General features: G+C 44.7%; 1 protein-coding gene across 1 annotated transcript; it reads right to left on the bottom strand.

The window, feature by feature from the left end:
* Positions 1-195: 195 nt before the first annotated feature.
* Cluap1 (clusterin associated protein 1) lies at positions 196-9479 on the bottom strand. The gene is made up of 11 exons (XM_077670260.1): positions 9324-9479; positions 9114-9225; positions 8948-9032; positions 7350-7538; positions 7186-7281; positions 5909-5992; positions 5024-5157; positions 4240-4381; positions 3436-3532; positions 1971-2032; positions 196-860 (listed from the first exon to the last, which is right to left on the bottom strand). Exons 1-11 carry the CDS (start codon positions 9343-9345, stop codon positions 696-698), a joined length of 1188 nt encoding a protein of 395 aa, XP_077526386.1. The 5' UTR covers positions 9346-9479; the 3' UTR covers positions 196-695.
* Positions 9480-12651: the final 3172 nt, after the last annotated feature.

Raw genomic sequence — 12651 nt, 5'->3', positions numbered from 1 at the left:
GCCGAAATCTCGTACACACGGGCGTGTGTTTTTTTGAAATTGCTGACTGCATATTGGATATCACTTGCACTGCTAACTATGCACAGAATTGGATCTTGAATTCCTTCCTATATACATTCTTTGAACAGCATATTTATCAAAATACATTTTTTTTTAAATTTTCGACCATTCTAAGCATAGGAGGAAGCCTGGATGTGAACCTGTTGTGGCTAGACGTATACATATGATTTTATGTATGTTACAGCTCCCAATTTTAAAATCTATTAGTGTGGATTAGTATCTAAAAGTGGTACCTCATTGCCCAAGAAGCAAGACACCAGGTAGCATTAAAACAAAGGTTTTTTTTAACGCCCAACACTACTTTTTATTCAACTTTTTTCCCTCGTACTCCACATTTGGTGTGCATAACCAGAATATTAACTGTTCACAATGTTTGCAGCTAAGTTAACCGAGAAATAGTAGTGTTTCAAGCCTGTGGTTTGCATAAACAGCACAACATAAATGCCAACTGGGAACACACACCAACTCGCCCAACTATAAACTATTCTTTCCAACTAATTCTGCACTGTGTAGTGTATGGCTTGCAACTACAGGTAGTCTTAATAGTTGCTATGCCAATAAAAGCGTTTTCTTATTATGCCTAGTGGTCGCTGACAAAGAAACAGCCTTTGAAAGTATGGCTTAGTGGGACCTGCTCAAAAGTCATTGTCGCTGTCTACAAACTGCGACTGGGAGCGCCTGTTGGGTGGTTTTATTCCTCCCATGGCTTCCAGGTCAAGTTCAAGGTCGTCGTCAGATGAGCCGTCCTCCGACCCGTCGTCTTCACCTTCCAGGTCTAGGTCGGAGTCTGAATCAAGCACCTGGGTAGGAGACAAAGAAGAGAAACGTTCCCTATTGTGGAATAAGAGAATAGGCATGCTTCAAAGGATAGTCCATGAACAAATTGACCTAGTGAAACTTTGGAAATATTAAGTACAGTAAACTTTTGCTAAGGCGAACTCGAAGGGACGATAGAGTTTGTTCCTATTTTAATCAGAAATTCGTCTTAAGCGGACGTTTTTTGCATTGCACGTCACAAGAGGGTAAACGAGTCGTTCGTCTTAACCATCAAATTGCCATAGCCAAGTTCGTACTGATGAGTCTACAGTATATCCAAAAAGGCATTTTTAGATCATATTCCGCATATACTGCATTAAAGTAGAAACTGCAGTAACAAGACTCGAGTATTTCCATGGTGTGTATTGAAAGGAGCACATTGCAGATGGCATCAGCTAACGAGACAAAAGCGAATTAACGAAAAATTCGGAATGTAGCTCAATAATGACACCCTGCCCTGAGAACGTAAGCTCCACTGTTTTCTCAGCTTACGTGGCAAACAGTTTTTTGAGCAGTTGTGCATTTTGTTGGATACATTATCATAATTAACTGGGGATTAAACTTTTGCTCTCCAGAGATTACCTTTAAAGGCATCCCAATTTTTGTGGAGTGCAAGGCCTAAAGCTCACGTGAAAGCCAGCATCTTATATAGTGGACTAATTCACAAACAGGTGGAAATTATTTCAATATGGCACTAAACTTTCTGAAGTCTGGAAGGCGACGTCACGTAGCGTCTAAACGCAACACTATTATACATTGACGAACAACCCCGTCGGTTTCAATGTGTGATTCAAAAGTCGCATAAAGGAGTAGGGAAGACTGCGTTTTATTATTGTTTTAGTTGGGGACAAATTTTTAAAGCACCTCTTTTCATTTCGTCTACGGTTACAAGTATTCCGCCGAGTGGCTCACTGTCATAGCTGCCAGTTTGGCCACAAGATTTAAAAATTCCTCTTTCAAACGTTCCAGGGCCCTATGAAGGAAACCGCTTCAGTTCAAAGTGTTTCAAGTGATGCCCTTTCACTAGGGATAGAGGGTGTATACTCCACAAAAATCGGTCGTCAGTCCCCTAAAGCACTGAGCTGCCACCTCACCTTGTCGCCACCCGCCATGGATCCAAACAGCAGCCTCCCAGCGGCTGCCCTGCTTTCGGGGTCTGCACGCACGAAAGGTTATCAGTGGGCATTTCGCATGTCAATCTACATTGCAGCACACACGCACACGGCGGCATTTCCTTTTAAAGCTGTGCGCAATGTTTCACATTTTTCTGGAAAATTCAGCATCGCGATAAAGATGGGTTGCCCCTGTGTTCAATGTTAAACCGGTAAAACCTCTCTTTAATTTTGCTTTCGACAAGAAGCCAGCTAAATGTGACGCCACTTGCATCATGACATGGTGTGCTTTGCAGTGAAGACTCACTTCAAGACAAAATTTGCATACCATAACTCACTTTACTCTTAAGATTTGACATTACTGGTGCAGCTAATATGCATAAATACACATGTACACCAACAGAATAAAAGGTATGCAATCTGGTGATGTGGTGATTAGGCCTGAATTTTGACAAGCCATGAATTTTGACAAGCCATGTACAACACCCCCTTCCCCACTTCAAGAAAAACAAGAATCAGAAAAGTATATACAGAGTGGCTGGTGCCAGTACGATTAGGTAGCCAAGGATTTGACTTGAAGGTCACTCCAAGGTCACACCTGTGGAATTGTACTTTTTGACTGCGTTAAAATGCACTTGTACTGTTGTTTTCCTACTTGCAGCTTTTAGTGAGAATGCCTTCTCAGCAGCCGCAGTTGCAATTAAAAATGGATAAGGGGAGGTACTGGGCACACTAGCACCTCAGCCTTTCCAGCTTCATTTGGCACGCAAGACTGGCACACCAAATGTGGTTAACAAGGGCAAACAAACCACTGCTGGATTGAAATCGGCCCAGTTGCCGTGACTTAGTACCACGTAAACCGTGATCTGTCCTCGTTTTTGAACTCAACCGCTGTAAGTCTACTTGGCATACCTTACCAGTATTTCAAGCTTTGTAATTAAGAAAAATGGCAAAACCTAACTGCTTTGCAGGAGGTAGCGTACGAAATCTGTGCAGGCAGTGGCTGTACTCCCTTGTAAAGAAAAAAAGAAAGAAACCATGTACATAAAGTTCTCCGCACACTGCTCAAACTGATAGAACTTGTCCCCTGTGGTATTAACGTAGGCCAGTGTAGCCTTAATGCACCAAATTTTGAACTAAGAAGAGCCCCCAGGAACCACGAACCGACAATACTAACTGAAACTGCACTGATACGTTGTACACTGCCTTGTCGTAATAATCGCGGCTTTGCTTCCCTCTACGTGAACCTTATCAGTAGATGCTTTGTACCAACCTTATGATCACTTCCCGATACGCAGCCAATGCAAATGTGCAACGTAACTTCTAGTAATAAATGACAAATACTACGACCAAATTGATACTGGGTCGGCTTACAAGGTGTCTTGCGACCTGTCACAAATGTCGCCCTCAAAAATTTCCCTTTCCTGAAACTTTCAGCAGACCTTACCGGTGGCTTCCAGTCCCAGCGTATCGCCAAGTTCTTGCTTCTCAGCCAATCCCCGATCACTGGGACGCGCGGCAGTCTTCATCCTTTGCTCGCGAGCCTGCAAAGTCAGCACTGCTTTGTGCCAGCTCTTATTTCTTGGCTCTTCGGAAAAGAATGCTTGGCCAGTAAGCTTTAAAAATCGGCTGATGACCAATTACAATATTTTAAACAGCTTCAAAAGTTTCTAGGTAACAACTTAGTGGTTGGACAGGCTTTTGTGACACGCGTTTGTGCATCAGCCATCGGGTGTGAAAACTGGTTGTCCAGTGCTGATACTCCTGGAGTACTATACTGGCTTTCACCAGTTTTTCACCGCTGTCTTTTATGGGATATCTCTAAAGCCACAAAAAGTACTGCGCCATCAGGTGGCACTAGAGCTTATCAATCGCAATTCTTCAAAACAGTGCTCTGCTCCGGTGGATAACTCATATTTGTCACAAACAATGAATAAGCTGATGACGATCGTCTGCAAGCTTTGATGAGACATCTTTACCCAGGCAGAAAGACTCGCTCGCCTTGCCATAACACCGAAATGATTAAATAATGTAGGAAGTAGGTATTCGCAGTACAATTCCTTCATACAGATTTCAACAGCACGATATCCTGCATATAGAAACATAAGTGCAAATAAAAAAGATTAAATATTTCGTTGACGGGAGGCGTCTTTACGGCAGCAAATATTGACAACAGACTGGTATACATTTGAGTGGCTCCTCACATTGCACGTTTTGAAAATGTTCCCGAACTGTACGAAAAACCACTCACGGCAACCTCCGTCTTCTGGACTTTCTCCAGCTCCTCAAGTTGTTCCTCCAGGTAGGCCAAGCATCGTATCTTGACCACGTACACTCCATACACCTGGGACAATTCCTCTTCGATTCGTTCGTACTCGTCCATGAAGGCTGGCCTTTTTTGGAAATATGCGGGAACAGGTAAGATTCTCGCAGGAAAGATCTTTACACTATAAAGCTCAGGCCAGCACAGGCCTAGCAAAAAGCAGGCACAACAGATATGTCCGTTTGTTTATTTTGGGTACCGACAGTAGTTTGTGGAAACTGTTACAGGGGGTAATTCATAGACAAAGTAACATATGCAAAAGAGTAAACAGTGAGTAAACAACACTTTGGAACGTGTAACTAAGCAATACAACTGGAAAGGTACCCTAAGCAATTTGCTGAAAAGATATCTATAGCTTCAGCAGGCAAATAATCTTCTGTCTAGTTGGATTAGCCACTAAATTCAATTGGTAATGCGCGATGCGGAGAGCTCGGAACAAGACACAGGCAGTGATGAGGACAACAAGCAAGCGCTAGGTGCATTGTCCTTCTTTTGCCAGCCACATTAATCTGTGAACTTTTGTATTTTATTTCGGCTCATAGACGAATAAAGGCAGTGCCTTTCCTTGTTCCTTTTTGCCAGTGATGGCATACAAAAAATTCTAGAAAATACTCTGGACACCCCTTCCCTCTATTGCATCTTCATGCAGTTATAATGAATGCAAAAGCGAGTGAGTTTCTTGGATATTCGTTGTGCGGTGTCTACAGCTGACCTGACAGCACGCAGTGTTGTGAGCCGCTTCTGGTTTCGCTCCAGCTCAGCCTTTTTCTTCTCAATCTTGGCTTCGAGGTTGGCCTCATCGGATGCCACGGATTCGATGCGACGCTGAAGCTCACTCGTCTGTTCCTGTAGTCGGTAAAAGACAAATCGTAAGAAATTCGTTGAAAATCTCATTCCGTGTTCAAACATAGGTGAGATGTAAAAAGTACTGTAAGGCTGTTCAACAGGTTTGTGTATTCGCCATCATTAGCACCGGAATAAAAGTGGATTGTACCTTATCCCACGCATTACCAAGCGATCGCCCGTCTAGAGGGAGTTGTTCAGACGTTTGAGCGCTGAGAAATCAAATCAATGTTTCTCAGTAGCTGTGATGGGCGCTGACCCAGTCACAGGCCAACTGAAGTCTTCCTGGTGGCTTCAATTAAATGCGAAATCTCTAAGAATATTTACTGTTCAAAGGATATATGCCTTTTGGCTGTTAAGCTTCCCTCATTTTACTCCCGGCCACAACAATTTATAAATCTGAAAGCGCCTGACAAAAAATATTTAGCGGTGCACTTGCTGTTGGACGGCGCTTCATTTCTGGATGCAGTAGAATGAAGCAAACAATCCTACGACCTTCCAAAGAGTATATTTGAGCAAGTTGGTACTTGGCTACAGAACACATAATGGTGCAAAAGGTGTACCAGGACTTGGAAGACAAACAGGACAGGACAGTTAGCACTGTCCTGAACGAGCAGAACAGCACTTGTCCTGTCCTGTCCTGTTTGTCTCCCAAGTCTTTGTTCACTTTTCAGGCTGATGTTTGTCCCTTAGTTACGATTCCCACTGGATTGAAAGTCACCCAGGTATCAAATGGATGGATGCTACAACTCACGAGCACGGCCTTTATGGCATCCTGGAGGCACCTTTCGATGTCTGTAATCTCCAGCTGCTTGGACAGGGTGGCAGCTCTGATTTCCTAAAAGCACATTAGCACAAAATGGTCATGTTGGCAGATACAGGGCTTTTTTTTTTTCTCTTTTGGCATTACAATTAGACTAGCAAACAAGCCTCCAGCTTTACTGCAAAGACCTTTGTGTTGTATCTGTCAACTCGTGCTATGTGTGAGTTAAAGCGAGTAGTAGTACAGTAAAACCTCGTTACAAGAGACACTTGGTTATAAGAGACATTCGAATGAAAGCGGTTTGGTTGGTTTTCCTATGTTCGCCATGTTAGCAACATTGCATACAAGGGACCTTGGTTACAAGAGACAGGGTTTTTGGTTCCCTTGAGTGTCTCTTGTAACGAGGTTTAACTGTAGTAGTAGTAGTATAAAACTTTAATGAGCCTTATAAAGTAGGAGTGGTTCCCTAGTTCGGGAATCCAGGTGATGCTCTAATGATGGAAGAGGAATACAAAAAGTGCCTGACGAGCACGAGATTTTGGTTCGCACGGAATTCCAGGTGGCGTAAAATAAAAACACCAAAGGTACAGTGTTTAACAACCATGCTGATTTCCTTTTGTAATGCGTCTTCAATGGCCTTCTAACATTTTTAAATGGGCAGTCTTTGCCAAACATTATCGAAGCTGTACCTCAGAAAGAAAATGCCCAACATTACTAAACTGACTTGTTTGAAAAGAACAGGGTTTTTTTAGTAGGGGACAATTCATTATTTTTATTGCATAATATTTAGTTCTTACATGTAACGTTGATTCATTATCAATTTTTTATTATTTTTTCCTTGTTATGTGGAGTGTATCTCCACAATTTTGATCGTACACATATTCTTATATGCACTGTCCTTCTTACGTTTCTTTTTTCACAGAGATTTCATATTTTCTTTGTGCTCGGTTTCCAACTCCATGTGTAATAGTCTCCTGCATGACTTTAGGGGTTTTTTGAATAAATAAATAAGTTAAAAACAAATTCTGAGTATAAATAAGTATAAATAAACCGATTCTGAGGCTTCAAGTTGGTTGCAACTAAGGATCAACTAGGAAAGTTTTATTTCCTAGTGAACAAGGATTGGAGAAGTTGAAATGCCAGTCTAGCAAAATTTTGTCACATTTGGGTGCTGCTGCCCAGTTGTGCATTCTCAACCGGCAACCGGCATATGGTTTCGATCGTAACCTAAGCTCGAAAATTCTGAATATTAAAAATACGGTAAATACCTTCAGTTCTGTCTCTTTAGCGAGATGGTCATAAAGGGCAGCTCCCTGGTGCGTTATTTCAGAGGCTAGTTGCCGAGTCATCTTCAGATCTGAAAACTGAACTTGCGATTGGTCACAACACAAGCAGTTAACAAATTCGCAAAAAGCTTCTTGGATGTATCCACCTTAGAAGCCGCATCGTAGTTGTAGTAAGCGGCAGCAGACGTGATGCTGGCACTATTGGGTTCCTCTTCCTGCGCCTTGGCTCGCATGGCGTCGTACAACAAGGAGGTGATCTTGAAGAGTTCCTTCACGGCGTAGCCATCTGCCATGTAGAGCTTGTGTGTGTTCAGTTTTAGGTGCGCCTTCGTTGCCTGCAAGTACGCATCCCAAGAAACCACAGACATCCGTGGGATATCCAGAGAACAGCCAAATGTCCAATGGCAAGGTTTTGGTGTCCATTGTATGTCCGCTGCACTTTCAATGTTTGGATATACATTTGTGGACATAATTTCTGCCCTTCCACTGGCATTCTATACCGCCCGGTATGGGAGTGCTGATTCATCCCGGACAGCTCCCCCCCCCGCACGTCTTCCCACGAGCAGTGGATGGGTCACCTGACTCTCGTGACCCAGTGAGAACAGGTGAAGATCGAGGGTTTAAACAGCCAGCCAAAGTTAGGGTGTCCCGGACTAGGGTATCCCATCATGACACTGGTGCCCCAACATCATCACCTAACACTCACCTAGTAGAAGTTTGAATAAACAATCAATGAAGTGTATACAGAAGAGCTAATTACGTTTGTCACCGAGTTTATTGTATTGTGGCAAAACATTGTAGAGTTCAGTACGGCTGCTGCATTATGTCTGAGAGTGTAATGTTGCCATTATGAGGTCGCGACCACTCAAGAACTATACTCGCCTTAGGTCAGCTTGCGCCATGTAGTGAATCAGGGGTGAGGCATGCAGCACCCACATGACGCGTCGTAGCTAGTTCAATGGGAACTTGTGTGCCATTTTGCTTGCCACTAGTTTGTGATATGACGGCGGGTTTCCCACACAATGTGCCGCGTAATGCTATGCTTCAAAAGTGAGTGAGTGAGTGCATGCATGTGCGTGATGACTGAGTGAGTGTGTGAGTGAGTTTTCTGCAAATAACGATTATTATTATTATTATTATTATTATTATTATTATTATTATCCAACTGATAGCTGCCTATTTTTGAAACTGTTTACTGTCATTTGTTCGTTTTTTCATTTGTCTCTACACTCTTGCCGTTGTTTTTGTTGTATTACTGTCAAACTTTGTTGCTCTGCATGTCGTGTGGCCTTTACGACGGGCAGAGCAACATAGGCATCTTCTTTTTTTATTTTTTTACCTGTACCCAGGCTCCGCCTGTGCTTTATTTCTGTCATTTTCACTACTTCAATTTGTGTGTGCCTTGTCGCTTGTTTGTTTCTTGCTATATGTTTCTTGTATTTTGTTTTCATGTAACTACCCGTGCGCCAGCACTCAGGCCTCTGGCTGTTCCTGGGCACGTAAATAAACATGATTGATTGATTGATTGATTGATTGATTGATTGATTGATCAATCATGAGTGAGTGAATGAACTGCTTGTGCCTTATTCTTCAGTCCTTATTCTGTATTAGCGCTGTGCCCTTTCACAATGAACACTTACCAACTCGCCAACAAACTCTCCATATTATTGCAATACGTGTGCGCACTGATCGATAGTTCCGAAAGTGCGTGCACTCAAACCAGCGCAAATTTGAGCTTGCCTACCATTGCGTGCGCAACGGATTTGATGAAAGCGACCCTGTCTTGCTCGGTGTCGATATCCGGAGGCACGTCGATGTCAGGATCATACCTGTAACGATCATGCGCGTACAGTCAGTCTCCTTTTGCGTTCAGTTGCTACCGCCTCCTTAAAAAAATGAATAAGCAGTACCTGTTTATAAGCCAGCGTAGTATTTCAGCAACAAGTGGAAAATTTGGTGTCCGAAAATTCTCCAAAGAAATCAGCCGGGGATAGCCAAGCGCCCGCGTCATTTCTGTGAAGTCTGGCGGGAAACAGCGTGTACGAAGGTGTTTTAGACGGCGGAGAAAAAAATATAGGGGCTTAGGGGCTTACAACAGGCATTTGCACCCAGTGGCTTACTTTTCAGTTCCCTGTAGGACATGTCCAAGCTCGAAACTGTTTGTGGAGCAACGTAGAATCATTTGCAGCAAACCAGCGCAGACGGAGAGCTCGTTTGTTTACAAGCCCTTGTCGGCATGGTTACTGTCACCATGACAGCGTATTCTTTGTTTTGTTTGTTTGCCTACAAGTGTAGATGTGCCAAACTTAAACATGCTGTCAAATATCGTATGGTACACAGCGAGATCTTTCTATGGTTACAGTACTATGGTGTTTGTGCTATATTTTAAGGTGCACTTTTGCTAGTTTATTTATAGTCGCTACCGATGCTAGCGCCACACTTTTGTGACGTCAATTGGTGAAGCGCAAGTGAAGCGGCTTATTTGAACTTGAAATGAAAAGGGCGACCCGATTCTGTAAACGCCGGACGTAATTTTGAAACGACGCGATACTGGCGAGAAAAAAATGCATGATTTCCTTTCCTAGAGAGCCCTGTGAGTATGCAGGAGTCGAATGAAAGCACGGATACTTGCAACAAGGCTACCGCGAAGCGACACACATTGTTGCGTCGCTTCGAGGACAGGTTTCAATCTACACGCATCGAATGGTAATTCTGATTACAAATTCCGGCTACACTTTCTGGGGCGAGTTATACTTGCTTCCCCCAAAATTTGGCGGGACGTGTCATATTGCAGCTCTATTTCGGAGAAGATTTGGTCCATCGGTGCAATTATGGATTTTGAAATAGCTTTCAGTCTTGATAGAGGAAAATTGAGTTTAGAAAAGAAAGAGAACAGGCGTACAGTTGGCAAAAAAAGCAAGTACTTGTACATATATACTTGCACTTGTACATACAAGTGTACAAGTAGTAATTTTACATACAAGCCAATCGATATTATGATGGTAATGATAATTATTTTGTGGTTCTCGAAACTAGAGCGCGTTTTTACGGCGTCTGGAATGTATAGTTCCTTTTTTTCAGCAAGGTCTGCCCTGGTTTTTCGAACTGAATGCTGTACCAAACACCAATTATTTTAAAGAGCTTTTTACCCACTTCAAAAATTCTTAATATTGTAATAAAGTTATTATTTGTTCGATTAGAGAAGAACAATATCATTTGCGTACGTGGCTCTCAAACTGCACTGAACCTTCACACGTAGTACAATCAACATCGAGGAGGAGGAATAAACTTTTATTGTGCACACCACGATGTGCTCAGCCTCCCAAGTCCAGGAGGCCGCGAGTCCGAGCTGCGTCCAGAGCTCGTTGCACCAGGGCTTGCTGTCGCTCTGGTGCTGAGCTGGTCAGCTCGGACTCCCACTGCTCACGGTTGGGGGATGGGATGGGGTTAGGGTAGTGAAGACAAGAGAAAACAAGGTGGTAAGTCGTGAGAGGTATGTGACAGCAGTTGTAAGGGAAAAGGGACGGGGAGATGTGGTGTAGGATGGGGTGATTATAGAAGGTTTCAGTTTGCAGGCGGCGGTAAAGGGTGGCGTGGTGTTTTGGGAGGGAGGGTGGGGCGGGGGGTATATTCTTTGTGTGTGCCTGTAGTTGGACAGTATGGAACAGAAGGTGGAATCAAGGGGAGGGAGCGTGTCTTCAGTGGTGGGAGGGTAGCACCCGGTGTCGGTCCTTGAAGTTGGGAGTGCCCGGTAGTGCAGATCGCGGGCTGCGGCATGAGCCGCTTCATTCCCAACCAGGCCGGCATGGCCAGGAGTCCATACAATGGTCACTTCTAGGTCCGGAGGCAGGCAGCGTAGCATTGGTCAGGCTTGCTGTGAATCGCTAATGATGGTGAGATAAGGCTGATTTCGATGTGTAGTAATGGCATGGGCGATGGCCAGGGCTTCGGCTTCGGGTGTAGGCATATTTCGGTAAGCTGCCGCAGTGTGTTGCCAGAAGTGTCCAGGGTGACAAGCGTAGCCGGAGAATTGGGGGAGGGATGCGCAACATCCGTGTAACGGGTCTGCGGGTCATTGCCAGTAACGCTTCTCGAGGTGGCGTACTCGAGCTTCTCTTCGCGCCCGGTTGTAAATTGGGTGCATGGGGTATGGGCGCTGTTCTGAGTTGTTGCCGAATGGAAAGGGGGATGCGCTGTAGGTTAAGACGAGCAGGGGGCGGGGTTCGGCCTATATTATGAAGAACCTGACGGCCTGTGGGGGTGAGGGCAAGTCTTTGCAGCTGAGACACGTGCTGGGCTTCGATGAGTTCATTCAGGGTGTTGTGGAGGTCATGTTTCATGAGACGTTCGTTCGCGGTGTAAGTAGGCAGGCTGAGGGCTGATTTGTACGTCTTTCTTATGAGGGCGTCCAACTTGTTCGTCTCTTGGGGTTTCAGATTGACGAAGGGGGTCCCGTAAGTGATACGGCTGGTGAGCAAGGCTTGTACGAGGCGACATGTGTCTGACTCTCGCAGTCCATATGAGGAGCCCCGGATACGGCGAATGAGATGCGTCAACTGGGAGACTGTCTTGTGTAGCTGTGGTAGGAGAGCTGACCCGGATCCGTCTTGATGGAATGGAACTCCCAAGATGCGAAGCGTGGGAACTTGTGGGATGGAAGCGCCGGATATGCTGACCTGGGGATCGGGAGTGGTGTTAGCTTTTCTTCCCCTAGTACGAGCACGAAGAACGAGAAGGCCAGATTTAGTAGGTTCGCATGTTAGTCCTCTAGGTTGAAGATATTCCATTGTGTCAATAGCTTGCTGCTGCTCACCGCTAGAGCCCCGGGTTGTCCAAATTGTGAGATCGTCAGCATAGAACGCGTGGTGAATTCCAGGGATTTCTTGCAGCTTGGCCGGGAGGTGGAGCATGGCGATATTAAAGAGTAAAGGTGAAATAACCGAACCCTGGGGTGTACCTTTGGCCGGGGTGTGGAAACAAGTTGAGGTGAGGGGACCCAGGCGGAGAGTTGCTGTTCTGTCTCGCAAGAAGGCACTGACGAATTGAAAAGTTCGCAGTCCACATCCCGTGGTGTTTAATGGCCTGATGTGTAACATTGTCAAAGGCACCCTTGACGTGTAATATATAGGAATGGTCTTCGGGGTGGTGCGGCTGAGGTGGTCAAGCACCTCTTCCTTAATCTGGATGAGCACATCTTGCGTGGAAAGGTGTTGGCGAAAATCAAACATAGTAAGAGGATAGAGGTTCTGCTTATATCGGATAGGCGTTGATGTATCAGGTGTTCAAAAAGCTTTACGAGGCAAGAGGTCAGAGAGATTGGGCGGAGAGTGGTGGGGGTGAGGGGTTTGTTCGGCTTCGGGATGAGGGTGATGTCTGAATGTCGCCAATCTGCCGGAAGGAACGTTCCTGCTTGCCAGTGGGCATTGAAAAGAGTGAGGAGTTCCTGCA

Source organism: Haemaphysalis longicornis, unplaced genomic scaffold, assembly GCF_048455015.1.
Source record: "Haemaphysalis longicornis isolate Haplotype H1 unplaced genomic scaffold, Haemaphysalis longicornis Haplotype H1 scaffold_5, whole genome shotgun sequence".
NCBI classification, from domain to species: domain Eukaryota; kingdom Metazoa; phylum Arthropoda; class Arachnida; order Ixodida; family Ixodidae; genus Haemaphysalis; species Haemaphysalis longicornis.
This window is presented reverse-complemented; position numbering and strand designations above follow the sequence as displayed.